This window comes from Acanthopagrus latus, chromosome 6 (assembly GCF_904848185.1).
Source record: "Acanthopagrus latus isolate v.2019 chromosome 6, fAcaLat1.1, whole genome shotgun sequence".
NCBI lineage: Eukaryota > Metazoa > Chordata > Actinopteri > Spariformes > Sparidae > Acanthopagrus > Acanthopagrus latus.
The window spans coordinates 27,024,608-27,041,245 of record NC_051044.1 but is presented as its reverse complement, the minus strand read 5'-3'; the positions used below and the strand labels follow the sequence as shown (position 1 = coordinate 27,041,245).

General features: G+C 43.1%; 1 protein-coding gene across 8 annotated transcripts in view; it reads left to right on the top strand.

Moving 5' to 3' along the window:
- Positions 1 to 16,638, top strand: part of foxp1b (forkhead box P1b) — a 168,126-nt gene that overhangs the window by 136,388 nt on the left and 15,100 nt on the right. For all 8 annotated transcript variants that reach the window (XM_037099781.1, XM_037099779.1, XM_037099780.1 and 5 more), the window contains 4 exons: positions 3,778 to 3,970; positions 9,499 to 9,606; positions 14,196 to 14,283; positions 15,517 to 15,600. In XM_037099781.1, the coding sequence (XP_036955676.1) occupies positions 3,778 to 3,970; positions 9,499 to 9,606; positions 14,196 to 14,283; positions 15,517 to 15,600 (473 nt within the window). The remainder of the gene's footprint in view (positions 1 to 3,777; positions 3,971 to 9,498; positions 9,607 to 14,195; positions 14,284 to 15,516; positions 15,601 to 16,638) is intronic.

The following is a 16,638-nucleotide window of genomic DNA, read 5'->3' as shown; positions in this document are numbered from 1 at the left end:
TGTTATCACATGCAATTCACTGTATCCTTTTTGCATGCGCTGAGGAACAAAGGGTCTTCAAATAATAGGTCACTGTAACAGAGTAATTAAGGAATAGTAGGTGTGCAATCTGTGCCCTGTGATGGAGTTTACAGCTCAGTCTCCCGCTAAGTTAAATTGTCGCCTGAGACAGATTCATCACCGTCATTTTTCTGCCAGAGCGGTGGACTAAAGGAATGCATTTGAATTAGCTTTTCAAAAATATGATAGCACTAATTAAGTCTAAACTTGTAGATAGGCGTTTTGAGTGAAAAACAATTGCCGGCATTATCTGGAGCATAATTTGTTTCTCTTGTCGTAAATTCTTTTGACATTAATGTTCAAAGTGTTGGAAGCGGCCAGACGGTATCTGTTATAAATTACAACAATGTGTTTGGGGAGGATATAACTCTCATAAATATAAATTTGATCCACCACCTCCCCCCCCCCCCTTCACAAAAAGCCTGTCCTCTTGACCTGATAAGTGAGTCAGTGGTTGCTCCAGCTCAAGTTGCTCAGGTGTGTGTGTGTGTGTATGTGTGTGTGTGTGTGTGTGTGTGTGTGTGTTTTAATGTTTATGCACGTTGATGCACGTGTGTGGCTGTGTGCGTGCGTGTGTGTGTGTGTGTGTCACAGCGGTGGGCAGTGTTTTTGTGAACATCCTGCCTAAAACAGCCGAGGTTGCTCTGCAAGAGAGTGAGTTCTTGTAGCTGCACAACATCATTTAAGCTGTCTGGGAGAGGCCAGTGGGACAGTGACAAGACAAATTTGTCGGTAATATGAAAGCAAAGAATGTGGCGAGCCATGAAGTGCTCACAGAGCAGCAGCACATCAGGGACAGCGGCGGGTAATGCGGCTGACCTGTCAGTGATTGATACGTCCAGCAGTGGGCTACTGGTAATAGTTCCTGCAGCATTAGGACAGGACATATTTCAGGCCTAAGGGGTGCATATCAGCAGGCCGGTGATTACGGCAACATAAACAGGGGTGCAGTAAAGGTCCCAGCCTGACGGAACAATAAACTAATAGCGATGTCACTGTCCCCCCATGGCACCGGCACTGTGTGTGAGAAGTAACAGCTCGGTTTAAAGAGCCCGGAGCACCGGGGGCCATTTTTTATTTGGGGGATGATGGCCTGCAACTGATGTCATTATGAACCTTAAATCAACTTTCTGCTTGCTTGAACATGGTCACCTGGGTACAGGGGGACAAGGACAGGAAAAGGTTGAAGAGCTCGGCCTGTCTCGGTGCCAGAGCTACCTGCAGAGGTAAAATTGAGTTGGGAGGCCGGTGATCAATCAAGTGTCCCAACAACATACATTTTTTAGAGTGCTTGTCCGTATTTCCCAGTCGTAATGAGTGAAATAGTTGTGTTGAAAAATGGAAAGAGGAAAGATAAACCAATCCGCCATTTAAAGGATGGACAAACCGGGAGACCCGAGGAAGAGGATTTACAGATCAATGTCATTATGTGTCCCACAGTAATCAGATGGAGAGAAACTCAATGCGTTTTGTCCAAACACAAGCCTCTGAGACATTTGTGTAATGATATTTTATTGTCATTTATGTGGAATCATGAGCCATAGCTGTTGTGGAGTCTGAAGAGGTTAGGGTTAGATAGGTGTACCGAGAGGGAAGGGGCGAACAGAGAGCAATAAAACTAGGGACCAGATCCAGAAAGAGACAGCCCGGTCCCACTCCGTTAGCTCTCTCATCAGACCGCTCTATCCGCTGCGGTTTCATCTGAGTAAACAGTGGTGTCGGGGTCACCAGGACTGCTGGGTAATTGAGCCAGTGTGGGCCGCCCTGTCAAGCACATCGGCTAAAAATACATCGCCCACTGTCACCGGGCACCAAGTGGGGGGAAAATGATTGTTCCCGCTGTCGGAGCGCAGGACACTCGCATCACCAGTGACCTTCCGCTTCCAAACCAGAAAAAAAAAATAAAAAAAGAAACGAGAAAGACTTTGGGCTCCAAAGTCTCCCATCCAAACAACAATGGATCCTTTGATAATGCAACTGGAAATCAGCAAGCCGTGGATTAGCATGCTGTAACACAGAGCCCAATATTAAGCATGTTTAGCCTGTCATGGACGTGCACTTCGATTAGGGCACATCAAGGCAACCAAGAGAATAAGGGAGAATACAGGCAGGCAGAATGGAGCGAGGCTGTTGAAATATTCGAATGAGGAAAGACGCTCCTTGGAACGTGGAAAGGTTATTGATTTGTCCTGTAATCATTTCCTGCTCTTTGATATGCAAACGATCTAGTGTGAATTTACAGCAATCCTATCAGACTCATTTCACAGTTCTTAGCCCCTGCGTCTCTCTGGAGTCCTCCGCCTCATTAGGCCAATGTTCTCCATTACCAGCATAATTAAAATCTTTAGTAGCTTATCAAATTAAAAATATTTTTGCTGATCGTATTGAGATCTTCACCTCACAGTTATTTTCCACAACAGGAATAAATTAAGACTAAGCATTTTGCACACAATGTGGTACAATCTGCTGCTTGAAAGGAGCACTTCTGGTATCTATAGAGCTGCTGATGAGAAACGGGGAGGGAGGGGGGATCCGGAGAATATAAACCCGAGTAGATAAGCATGTGCAAATCATCTTTCATTTGCCAGTGCTCATTTTGAGAATGGATTTAATTAATTGTAATGTTAAACGAGTGGTCTTGCCCATTTGCTCTGTGGTTAAATTCACCACATATCCGAGGGCTCCTTTCACCATACTTAAAACACGTGGCTTATTTAAGCTCGGATTTGAATAGCCAATACGAATCCACACGTATGAGCTCCTTCAGCGTGCTATTAAGAAAAGGGTTACCCAGATGTTTTCAATGAAAATACAAACAGATTCTGCATCCGCGAGGCTTAATCTTATTTAAGGCATCAGCTTTATTCTCGTTTCGTGTCAACTGAAAGCAGACCTCTCCGACACAGAAACACAAACACCATAGATGGACACATGTATTGTGCCCCAACAAAGGCTCTCTTCTCTCAGATGCGGAAAGTGGGGTGCACACAAACACGGCATTATCCTTTTTTTTTTTTGCGTCCCGACTCTGGCCCGTGTGCGTCAGGATCGCTGTCACTCACAGGCGGAAAGAAGCACACACTCGCAGTCCGCAGACGTGTTTCCAGCACACTGAAAAATGTCTTCTGTCTTCAAGGGATTTTTTTTTTTTTTTTTTTTTTCCAAAGGGCTGTGTGAGCTGCAGTGTGCTTGACTTGTTAAATGAGGTTTAAGTCTTCTGTGTCAATTGGAGGCGGTGCAGAGCTTTAAGTATTTTGCACATTAATGCGCTTTTGAGAATATTACCCCAGGGTCCTGTTTCTCAAGGAGGCAGGGGTGGGATGTTTTCGAGTGCTGCTATTGTAAACTTTTTGTTGTGCATGTTCCTGCACATCTCTGTTGTTTGAGAGAAAAAATGATGGTGATTATTCAGATTTCATGCCTTGTCTGGATGTTAATTATTTACTCTGGGCATGAAATTTGCGTGAATGCCAGGGATTTGTGTATACAAACACGCTTCAGATCACAGGAAAAATGGGAGGGAGAGAAGGAGGTGGCAGGGAGAGAGAGAGGGAGACAGAGGGAGGGAGGCGAGAGCTCTCAGTGCATTACCCTGTAGTGGAATATTTTCTAATTAATACTCGGCTTTGTTTACAGACGCTTTGATTTAATTAAGTGATGAAGAGGAGAGTTGGATTAGCTGTTAATTGATTTAATTATCCAATTTGTTTGTCTCAGGCATGATTCCAGCCGAGCTGCAGCAACTGTGGAAGGAGGTGACAAACGCTCACGTGAAGGAGGAGCACAACAACAGCAGCAGCAACAACGGCCACCGGGGCCTCGACCTGTCGTCCCCGGCACCGCCAAAGAACCCACTCCACAACCAGCATGCCTCCACCAACGGCCAGTACATGAGCCACAAGAGAGAAGCGTGAGTCTTTAACACATTCCATGTTTTCTTTTATTTGCATGTGTCTTCCTTACACTTTACAGCCGGTAATTAAAGTGATCTTCGCTGTCATCCTCACACAAAGCAAACACGCGGCTCGTGCTCCATATTATAATGATTTAAAATAACAATTTCTCACAGGGCCTCGGTTGATGGACACGTCCCCATAGGGTTTGCATTGAGATTACTATTAATTTCTAGTTTGTAAGTATTATTTCCATTAAGGTCACTCTTTTGTGTGCCTGTGTGCGGCTGGGGATTTCATAGAAACACCTGGGAGGAATACAGGGATTTGGAGAAATGTGCACAATACCGTTAATGAGGGGGTTCAGGATACTGACCCCCCCTTCTTGCTATTGTTTGAGTTCTGGCTGTGACTTGAGTTCCTTGAAAACATCACCGGACACCAGTGTCTTTTCAGAAAAGGAAAAACACTTCCTTGTGTACTTGGAACATGTAGAATCAACGTGATCATCACCTGTCAGCTCAGGAACAAAAAAGAAAAGAAAAAAAAAACAAGACTTACAAGCTATTATGCACCAGAACAAACAAACCCTGGGCGTATCATATTTTCAAAACCAGGATGCATCAGCCCTCTCTGAACGCTGTGTCTGCGTCTTTAAGGAAGGAATTAATTTGGCATCTTACACATTTGCTTGTTTTCTTGCACCAAAGCCTGATCTTTGAACTGCTAGTAAGGAGCCTCCAGGCACCATGAGCTCACTGCATAACATCTGACTTGTGTTTCAGTGATCAAAACCTACTCGTCATTATGAAAGCAATGCAGATGAAAACATGTTTAGCAGAGTAAACCAGCAGGCCTTTGGAGGTGAAGGGGGGGGGGGTGTTGTAGAGAGGATCTGAGTGACTTCAAGAGGCATGATACTATGATTCATTGATGCAGAGATACAAACGGGAAGAGCTTATTACCAAAGAAGCCGAGGTTTTAAACAGATTCGTATTACCTGCACAGACTTATCCTCTTTACTGTGTTTCAAAGTTATCTTCCAGCACAGACACTGGAGCAAAATAAAATAAGAAACAGGCGATCGCTGCTCCCACAGTTTGACAGTTTCCACAGGCTTCCAGTCCTTCATCCAGTGTCTGGCTGAATGTCTGGTTTTTTGTGCAGCTGAAGACAAATCGCAGGGGAGGATATTGACTCGCTCACTCCATCACACATTGTCGCGAGCGAGCAAACAAGGTGAGCATCGATGGCAGGAAAAGGCAAGAACCAGCCTGAGCTGAGGGCTCCATGAAACATCGGAGAAGACATAACACGAGAGCTGGCAGCCCCCTCTGCCTCGCACTGACTGTCAGAGATTAAAGAAGATGTCAACAGCAGTTTAACACAAGCTTAAGTGAAGAAGGCAGTCTCAGTCTGAATATTCTCGCTGTATCTTAGATCTGTCAGAAATCCAAGCAGGTGATTCTCATCCAGCCCATCTGCCCGAGGATTACCTACGCTCAGTTTGGAATGAACGATACAAAGTGAACACAAAACATCCCTTATTAAACACTGAATGATGCTAATTTAGATCCACACAAGCAATAATCCTTTCTTGTGTTAATTTTGGAACACTTGAATCGCGCAAATATCAAGAGCATTGTTCCTCTCTTTTGATGATGCAGACTCAATTCTAATCAGACTCCATGGGAAGAAAAATGAAATATTATTAAGTATGATTATTCTAAGCAAGGCTCTGAGAAAACGTCTGTGTTATAATCCAGGGATTTGAATAATCAGGTTGAAGATAATGGGCTGGGCCGGCCCGGGCGTAAATAGAGAGCATCCACTCATCCTCCCAGCGCTGAACTTAATGAACTTTTAATTGATGCGGTTTTGCAAGTCCTTTTGTCATGCAACAGAAACAAGCCTCTCTGCTGATGGGCCTGTTTTCCCGACTGGCTTCAGATTGGTTTACAGCAGGCCCTAAGTACCATGTAGTTAGTTTCATGTGTCATATAAAATCTGCCCAGGCACAACGACGCCTGCAACTAAAACCTTAAGTGCATCCACAGGAATCACTCACCGGCTTTGCACTTCCGTCTTAAGGAAGGAGGAGAAATTCAATCACTGCCGGCTTGACACACCAAAGACGGGGCACGTGTTCCTGCTCTTACTTGTCTCAAAGAACACTCTGGCACAAGGCAGGCTGGGATTTCTGAATAACATGCCCAATATGACCAGGACCTGAGTCACTCAATCTGTCAGCACGGGTTGTTTCCCAGCCCCACAAACTGTGATGCATAGATAGAGATATACCCCTGTGAGCCAGGTCATCTTTATTCAATGATTTGCTTATTTAAATGAAAAGTGCCTGATCTGTATCTGACACAAATTCCCAATACAGTGCTGCATCAGCTTTGTAAAGGGGGAGCATCCTCACAAAGCGCTTGGCCCACTTTACTTCCCAACAACCATCAGTAACCACAGCTCGGGGACTGTAACGCAGCAATCTGTAAAGGAGATAAATTATCAGATTTGGCACAGCACTCCCATCTCTCTCGCCTTTCATTTGTCTTACACCAGGAGAAAAAAAAATATGACAATTAAATCATTAAGGGAAAAGCTTGCAGTGGCGCAGAGAAGAAGGAAGGAAAGGATCCAGTGTCGGGCGGAGAGAGTTAAACAGAGGAGGGTATGGATGTGAGGATTGAGGGGGAGGACACATGGGAATAGGCTAACATTAGCACCAGTGGTGAGGGAGAGTGTTGTGACTGGCTTCACACACTGCGGCCAGACTCTGACCTAGCATGATGGGCATCAATCTTTCCACTGCTGCTGATAGATTGAGTCCATCAGTGCAGGACGCCATAGATCATGACTTGTTTATGGCCCGAGCATCTCATCAAAAGAAGCGAGCTAGAAAACAACTGGCAAGCAGCTGTCAGAGCCGTATACGTGCGCAGCTCCGCCTGTCTGTCCACATGTAAACACGGTGCAACACCTGGAAGGTGCGCACACTCTCTGTCCGGGTCTGTAGGCGCTTTAATGTTCCCTCTCCTCCAAAGGGAGCTGATGACACGCTTTTTCTCATTGCTGTTACAAGATCATTAGAGTGTTCTTCCCGCGGGCTGCCTGACAATAATAACACCCTGACAGACCTGTCATGGGTGCAAGTCAAATTTAACGCAACACAGGGAACTGCAAAGCGGTTTCCTTCCCCCCCTCCTTCCTTCAACCTATTCTCAAATGGGAGAAAACCCCATGAATCCTACACTCTTCTCCTATTACACTAATGTAGCTCATTTGGTGTAAATTCTGTCATTTACTACTGTTTAGCCATCCAGCGTTTAAAAGGGCTCTTCTGCCGCCAGCCCCTCACAGCACTCTGTGCTCACTGATTCCCAGCGCACTCCACATTTCAATATCTTATTAATACAGAATTAACCAACAAGCCTGCTCGCAAAAGAATTAAAAAAGGATCTCTTTAAATTAAAAACCAGCGTTACCTTCGCCCGTCCACACACACATTTCCTTGTTAAAAACTCATTATAATAGGTCTTCCTCCATCTATTTATTAGCTGTATCAAAACAGAGGTCTTAATGTGAATGCATAATTCATAATTGAATAAAAAAAAAAATCAGACTTTTGAAAGAGGGAGGGGAAAAAAGCTGCTAACCACATTCATGAATGCTTGACTGCTTCCTAATTGCAATGCAATTATCACATGTTATGAACAATGTGAACTCTTAAGCAAGTAATTATAACACAAGGAAACCTGTGACGACCTTTAAAATTTCCTACTTGAGGTACAGCTTTACTAACATCGATACAAATGAGATTTTAATCTGAACATCGGCTTGTTTAATCCTGCAAAATTGGCACGCAGTGGTTAGATTACTTTCTTTTTCATTCATTCGAATTTACAATTTTTTTGGAATCGCGGCAGATTGACGACTGGCTCAGCAATGCAAGACGTTGTTTTCCAGTATTTATTTTTCCTCTCTATCCTTAAAGACGTCCCCTGAAGTAGCAGCATTAGGCGTTATCTCTTATTTAATATATGTATGTGAATGAGATTGTAGTGCTCGGAGTTATTCCCACATGGCAACACAACAGTTTACAGTGGTGTAATGAATCTCCCTATCTGACTCTTGTCTTGGAGAGCGGTGCTCAGACTGGAGAAGCAGCAGCGTTGTGCTCACAAGCCACCAGAAGCACAGGTGGTAGCGATATAGGCCAGTCCCCCAGGCTCTTGTTGCTGAAAGTTGTGTGTCTTGTATAGTGCCTGTGTCCATATGGCTGCCTGTCTCGCTCTCTTAGCAGACGCTGCCTCCACACAGGCCGCTCTCTCTCTCTCTCTCAGCGCTCATTGTGGTTAGCTGTGCTTCCACGCCTCTCGCCATATGGAAGATGTTGTAAAGTTTGTTTTTCAGGGATGTTCCAGCTATTTAGACTGATTGTACGGAGCCATACGCTCCCAGTAGATGCATGCTTGTCAGCCCCCCAGCGACATGGATTGGTCAGTATATAAATCGGTGCCAGGCGGGGATGTTTACAGTTTGTGCACGCCGTGAAAGTGCCTGATGCTTTTTTTTTTTTTTTTTTGAGGTTTCCCGTTGTGGTGCGCGCTCCTCCAGGTGGGCCCTGGGATACGATGCAGCGATTGAGGGAGCCCCCTAGCAGTTCTGATCAAAGTGAACTGCGGCATGGCTCAGTGATACTAAATAATTACATATTGATCTGGTGGTGCTTTCACACCATGAGTCCCCTCTTTTAAGAGTAGAGCAAGCAGAGATCACGCAGGTACACTGATTTCACACAGACTGAGGATGACATTCTCACGTGGAAAACATCATACGGCGCACACAGGGAGGCGTGAACCAGCTTAAAAACATCTCTTGGCATGTTATATGACCTCAGGCTGGTAACTGTGTTTTTGTGTTGCGGAAAACCTGAAAATCATTCTTTTATTAAATAAGGCCACAGCTACTGATTACTGTCACGATTAACTGAATAAATGTTTGATGAATAAAGTGTCAAAAAACTGTGAAAAATGTGACGATGAGAGATGAGAAAAATGGAGAGGAGATATATCTCATCTGTGATGTCATTGGTTGATTACAAGGGATTAGATGATGGTGATTGGTGAGTTGATGGAGGGTTTAATATGACAGGATGGTGAAAGTAAAGAGATGTGTTTTCATTATTGATTCATCTGTGGATTATTTTAAGTTTTCAGTTTTAATGGTTTTGTCCACAAAATGTGGAAAAACTTGTGAGAAAAAAATTCCCATAGCACAAATTGATGTCATCAGATTGCCACCCGTTGTCTACCCGAAAGTCCAAAACCCAAAGACTCTCCATTTACTGTCAGAGATGGAGAAAAGGGAAAAAAAGCTTATCATTACGTATCAGAAGGTGGAAGCAGTAACTGCTTCACTTTTTTGGCTTGAAAATGACTTAAAGGATTATCAAAACAGTTGCTGATTATCATTATTTCCAACCGACTGATCATGCAGCTCTATCATTAATAACCGTGTCTCTTTCCGTCTCTTTTAGATCCACGTTAGAAGAGCCTTCGCACCAAAGTCACCCCCTATACGGTCACGGGGTCTGCAAGTGGCCTGGATGTGAGGCGGTGTTCGACGATTTCCATTCATTCCTCAAGTAAGTGAAAGTCCTGATCGGTGCAGAGGTGTGTCCCTATCGCAGTTTGTTTGTCCTCTCTCTGGGTCGATTACACGTTTGGTGACCCCCGGCAACTCAGAGGCACTACAGGTGCAGCTGGTTGTTATTCCTGAGTGTGGGTGCCAGGTTGACAAGGGTACTGTGGTGGGGTCTCCTTCTGAGAATGGCATGGGCCTCTAATTCCTGTGATAAGTGCAGTTCCCATGGTGACAGGGGCCGTTTTTCCCAAACAAACAACGGTAGGATGTTTATCTGTGGCAGCCCGCACTTAGGGGCGCTCTGCATGTTTGCCCTTGTCACTGGACTGTGTGTCTTGTCTTTTTCTCAGCGGTTTGTTTGCCTTTCCCTCTCCTTTCTCATTCTTTATTTCGCTTGTTTTCTGGTTTACAGAAGGCCAACACCTCAGCACTATTCAAACGAATCATGCGCTCAGTACTAAGTCAGCTTCACCGGCTGTGCGGCATCTTTCTTGCGTGAACTATGTAACAGGTTTGACCCTGTCCAGCCTGACACGGGCCTTTGTTGTGCGCCATGTTTCTCCGCCTGAGTCAGGCCCCTGGTTTACTAATCAGCCCTGTGTGCAGTGTGCTCTGGGTAATCCAACACATAACAGCGCCATGGTTACGGAGAGGATGAAAACATCTGCATTGTGGCAGCAGATCAATGGCTCACTGTCACCCCGGATTAGTCGCACTTTAAACAAGATATGACACAATTCCATTATCCTAAAACAAGCACTCAGCGAACACACGGTTTCCTTGCAGGAGCGCGGATAGAAAGGTGCTGCAGAGGGACGCCTCACAGGCAGCTCCCAAGTTTTTCGCTGTCTTTGTCAACATTTTGAAACCTTTACCGAAATCCACTTGGAGCAGTTTGCATTAGAGCAGCTCAACAGTACGGTTTCTGTTCAAGAAGAGGAGGGGGGAAAAAGTAAAAGAGAGAAAAAAAAACTAAAGTTATGTGTTCTTATTTTCATTCAATAAACATCCTGTGACACGTAGTTATTAAACCACGTCTTGCACACACACACGTTCACACATTAGACGCACATATTTCAGCTTTGGGAGTGCCCCTTAAATCCATCACTATTTATTGTATTCTGACATTGCCTCACCCTTTGTTTATAGAAGAGAGGGGGAATTAAACTCAGTGTGCCCGGTGGAGCTCTGCCTTCAAAAGTCACTAAGTGCACTCTGCTCTGTTTTTACAAGTGTTTTTATCATGGCAACATCTTGTTTACTTTAGTTGCCTGCTCAAACTGCTTGGAACATGTTAAGAAAACATTTGGGGAGAGTCTCCACAAAGCTGCCTTTGTTTAACAGCAGGCAAGAGTGCGAGCAGCTCACCAAGGTGTTAACTCTCAAACCCCTAAGCACTTCCACATGAATCCCAGCAACTGATACCGTGGGCCTCCGAAAACAATCACAAATAAAAATAAAGAATAAGTTAGAATCCTCTCTTGAAAGTCTCTAAAAGGTTGGGAGAAATGTTAAATATAAGTGAAGAGGTGTGTGTGTGTGTGTGTGTGTGTGTGTGTGTGTGTGTAGTCAGCAGAACACAGTGTACTGTATACCAGAGAGAAAAGAAAGGTGAGGAGGACTCTAACGTCAACCAGATTTCAGCTCTGCATGCCAACAGTAACAACTAACACGGGACTGAAATGTTGTTTTAAACTGTGTGTATTTATTCTATCTTTTAAAGAAAACATTACATACCTACACGCACTATCTTGATAAATACAAAGCAGCAAATGCCTGTTCCTGTTTTCTGGGTTCAGTGCACAGATGGGTGGGGCCCGGGTTCATATAGGAGCCCAGTGCTTTTACAGGGGTCAGGACCCGTCTCTTCAGTGTCCAGTCAGAGGTCAGAGCCAGTGAAACACTGCAGTGCCCTCTAGTGCCACACTGTCTGTCTGCTGGAACCCCCGACACTCCTCTCACACCTCAACGCCACAAAGTAATTGTTTTGCGCAGCTCTGTGCCGCTGCAGACCGCATGGAAAAACACAAAAAGGCCAAGCATGAAATAATGTTAGTTAAAATAAATACTTTGTAATGAGGCTTTACGGCGGGGTAAAAATCAAATTGTTGTTATTTTTGACAGATATTATGAGGTGGGAATAATCATTTTTTCACTCGAAAGACAATCAGTGAAAATCCGTGAAAGCAAACCGTGATGATCATGATGAAACAAACCTGTTTTCTCACACGGAGAGCCGGATTTGCATCTCTGCGGCACTGCGTCATTTAAATTTGGTTTTGTCACATTTATCAAAAAAAACCCAAAACCTTGCAGTTTCTTCAATTTGGATATCACACTTGGCCATATTGTGGTTTCAACAATATTTGTAATCAATTGTGTGGCCCTACTCTGCACTAATAAATAAAGAAATAATTAAACATATTCATCAGAATTTTTAATGCATTTTAAATGTAAATATTACTATTAAGATGTGTGATTTAATTTAAAATCCACCAAACAGTGAAGATGATAAACCTTCCTCTGAAACAGCCTTAAGCCCTGAGTCCACTCTATGTATGTAATTAGAAATTGTGAAAGGGGGGAAAAAAATAGCAGGCAAACTAACTGATATGTAAAAAGCAGTCCGTTAAAAGAATGCCTGTTTAACTTGTTTTATTGTGGTAATTTACATTAGGGACTGTCATCCTGCCAGAGAGCTTTTAGAAGTGGCTTCATTTGAAGTCCAGAAAGTGACACATGCCAACGTTCATAGTCTCTCTCGATGTCAATTCCCCCGTATCCCCTGCTCCTGTGTCCAGACACTCCTCTCAAGGCTGCATTAGGGCCATTTGAATATTTCATTTCCTATTAATTATGCACTGTGACTCTCCATGTCATTAGAAGAAATAAAGTGGAATGTAACAAAGGATGAAAAGAAGCAGGGCACATGTCTCCGATGAACAGAGAAATTCCAAAGCTGCTCACGTAGGCCACCCTTCATTGAAAATTCAGTCCGTGCCAGTTAAATTGAAGTTGAAACGTCTTTACCTATTATTTTCCTCTTTGAAATTTAGTAAGATGTCCTGAAATGTTTACCGGTTTCATTTTCCGACCTACTTAATTAAATGGGCATTTATTTGACTCAAACAAATGGAAAGCCCGGAAGAAGTCTGAATTGATTTCCGCAGAAAAGGGGGTTATTGCCCACGCTTTCTTTAAATATGCCTTTTTAATTTATTTTCCGCCACAATAATTAACTCCGAGTGCTGAATGTACATCACGGTCATTTTGAAAAATGTATTATCAAAACACAATAGGAGGAGCTGAAGTGGAATGGGGGGGGGGGGAGACGACGTTTTCCCATAAAGATTTAAATCATTCACCTCAAGGTTGAAAACACCACAGCTGAACAGAAACCTTCACTTTTCGAGCAGAGCGCTATCAATTTTCTGTCCCTCGCATGTGTCTGTTTTCTGAGTGTCCGCGTGCCGTTTAATGCACAAATGTGTTGTCTGTGCATAAAGCAATGGCGTCAAAATTTATTGGGCTATCAGGACGCCAGCGCTGCCTTCACAGGTTGACTCTGGCCATTTTTGATTTGCAGTAAATGACAGAAAAAGTGCATTTGAAAACGGCAGGCGCATTACACACCTCTCTCCCGTCTGCCGGCGCCACTGTGCACACAGACATGCCTGGTGACAGTGACCTACATGGTCACCGAAGATGTGATATAATTTATGATATATATAATATATTGGATCCATTAGCGAGCATAATGAAGTAGTGAAATGAAAGGGTATTTGTGAAATCAGTTCAAACATCCTGCTCGGATTATGATTAAATGATTAATGAAATGCCCCTGCATAAGCATTTTCAAACAGTAATTCATGCGGCGGCTGATAAAATTCCTCCAATCATATTTCCTTCACTCGTGAACCTTATCTCTACCATTTTATATAAATCACAGAAAAAAAGCCCCGTCTGCTACCCGGCGAGCTACTTATTTAGATTAGTTATAAACGTACAGGAAAAGAGAACATCTTCCCTGTATAAAATAATCACGCATAATTATAGCCATAATTCAAGTTTGTGACAGATCCCATCTCCTCGTCCTGTTGTCCTCGGCATTTGGTCCAGCTTTTATTTGACTTCTCTTAATTTTAACGACACAATTAACAGAAAAAACACCACGAAAGGGGCAAATTCAGGAATGCAAAGCGGAGCTGGAAGGAGCAGAAATGACACGAGGGCACCTGTGCATAATTTAGCAAAGGAGTCCAACCTGAAATTCTTCAATCATTCTTCTTATCTGTGAGCTGTAGTTGGAGCAGACATGACTGCCATGAAATATTGAGTGTCACTGTTGTGTGTTAAAAGAGGTACTTCTTCTGGTTCTGTGTGTAATCTTTGCAAAAATATTGCTAGTTTCATATTAAATATCTGCACAATATTTACCTTCATGTTACCACACATTCTCTTTGCATTGTGCTCCAACACCGGATTGCGTTGTTAAACCGGACATCACAGGACTTTTGTTTCTTTGACATCTAAGCTGCTGCAGGAGGCGAAATCAAACTGACATCAGCTCTTTTTCTTTTTGTTTTCCAGGCATCTTAACAATGAGCACGCCCTGGATGACAGGAGCACGGCCCAGTGTCGGGTGCAAATGCAGGTCGTACAACAGCTGGAGCTGCAGGTATTGTCTCTGCGCTTGTTTTGGCCCAAATATTTATGTGTCCTCTTCTCCCGACACTTCCTCAGTGTCTGCCCAGCCCCTCCCTGTCCGTCTGATATCAGCCACAGGGTCACTCATGGAGGGGGGGCCGCCGAATGAAATAATTTTGTACATTTGCAAGTAATCAGTCATTAAAAATGTGTTATGTATGCATGACAGCCAGGAAAAGATATATGAAGGGGCCCGGGGCTAAGAAGAGAAGATAATTACATTTTGAATTTTACTGGGTTTTAAAGTTATTTATGACTTTTAACTGTTTAGCACCAACAATAAAACACTTAGTGAAATGACTGGGCAGTGCACTGTGGCTGGGCGCTCGGCGTCAATTTGAAGAAAAAAACATCCTGCTGGAGAAAACTTTTGATAATGAGTGGATCTTAATATGTGTCATCTTTCATTGTCTTTTTCTGCAAGACAAGAAAAAAAAAAATCTGTGTGTGTACATTAAGAATGTGCTTACGAAAAAAGACGTGGTTCGCTGTCATCCCATTAGGGGGGCAACATAACGGCCAGTGAAGATGGTGGGTTAAATGGCGAACATGACCACTGAGCTGATGTAAGGTTGCGCTGATTTGTTATCATAAAACCAACCGTTCCATCAAACTGTGTTTTATTAATTAGCAGGATCAAATTCAGTATATGCCAGATTTCTTTGTGGTTCACATCGTACCCCAGAAATGACTGATAATGAGTATGAAGCTCTCCTGGCTTACAGGATGTTAAACTTCAACAATGAGGAGTTCAGTTGCTCGAACATTACACCACACCAGCGTCCTGTTATTTCCGCTATGGTGGTGTGTTTTCCACAGGGATGGCGTGAAGGTTTATCTGACGCGCACTTCCTCTGCATGCAGCCTATCACCGTGATTTAAGCTGGCAGCTAAGACAGCACTGAGTTTCAGACAGGTAGAGAGGGCCCGGGCTTGTTATCGGCAATGAGGCGCAGTATCTTTTAACCTTGAACCTGGAGACAGTGGTTAGATTGTCTGAAGTGTAGGGTTGTTGACAGCTTCCAAAAGCATTTTGAAAACAAATAATTAGATGAGTCTCGGGGGCAAAAAGATCGATTTGTTTCGCTGATTGTTAAAGGTGCTTTCACTGTGTGGAATTAACTAAAGTAGAGAAATACAGATTTGATTTTTTTTTCTCCTTTTGTTTATAAAAAATGTAACGTCTTTTCTTTCCTCATTGCAGCTAGCGAAAGACAAAGAGCGTCTGCAAGCGATGATGACGCACCTTCATGTCAAGTCCACGGAGCCCAAAGCCACCCCACAGCCGGTGAGCAGCGACCCCGTCATACGTCTCTCTGTCGCTCTCTCTCCCTGTCCCTCCCCCATCCTTTTGTTTGTCTTAATTGGCACACATGTATTCATTAATCCCTTCCTCCATCTTCTTATTTATGTGCTAAATAAAAACAGCTGTTCTCTTGTGGGAGGCAGTAAATATTGTGTGGACCACATCTGCTGACATCTGAGATTCAATTTGGGTGTCTGTGATGAACTGGATGCTCACTCCGTAACAGCCTCAGACACAGAGAGCCCGAGCCGGTTTGGGCAGATGGAAAAGAGATAGAAATACAGTAATAACATCAGGCATTGTATTTTATAAATGGATAAGATTTAACATTTATTTTTAGTGATTTTAAAAGAAGGGTTAAAAATGACTTTCCTGCCACGTAAAATTAAATATATAAGAAATGTATTAAAATACCACATCACTCTAATGGATGTAGTCTAAAGAAGACAGTAAAAATGAAACATTATTACAAGGAGAAACAACTGAAGCAACATATTAAAACTGTGATATTTCAATTAGGGGCTGATTAGTATGTAGATGTAGATATTTCCTACTGTTTTTTAAAAGAAACATCCTGATGATAGTAGCACCTGCTGACTTTAATATTGATTATCTATGATAGCAAACGCCTCCCTAAAGACATTTCAGTCCTCGTTTTGGGTTAAAAATTTGTCAGGAATATTACACTCAGCCACCTTTAAAGGCACTTAGTAGAATTAGAACTGAACAGAGGTTAATCTTGGGTCAAGGTAAAATTTGTTTTAGCCAAACATTCAGACAGAAAAGTGAAACTTGTTATATCAGTTTTTATTTGTAAGCATCTTTTCACATTACAGTAAGATGTAGTTTTTACTTATATGTATCTTAAGCTAAGTTTGGCATAAGAGTTGACAACAGAATGAAGAGTGAACAAAGGTCATTTTGTTCAAATGTATATCTTGCAGGATGAATATAAAAAACAAAAGGCTAACTGGTAATGCACCAATATTTTCTGTAGGTGATCAGCTGAGAGTGTGAGTA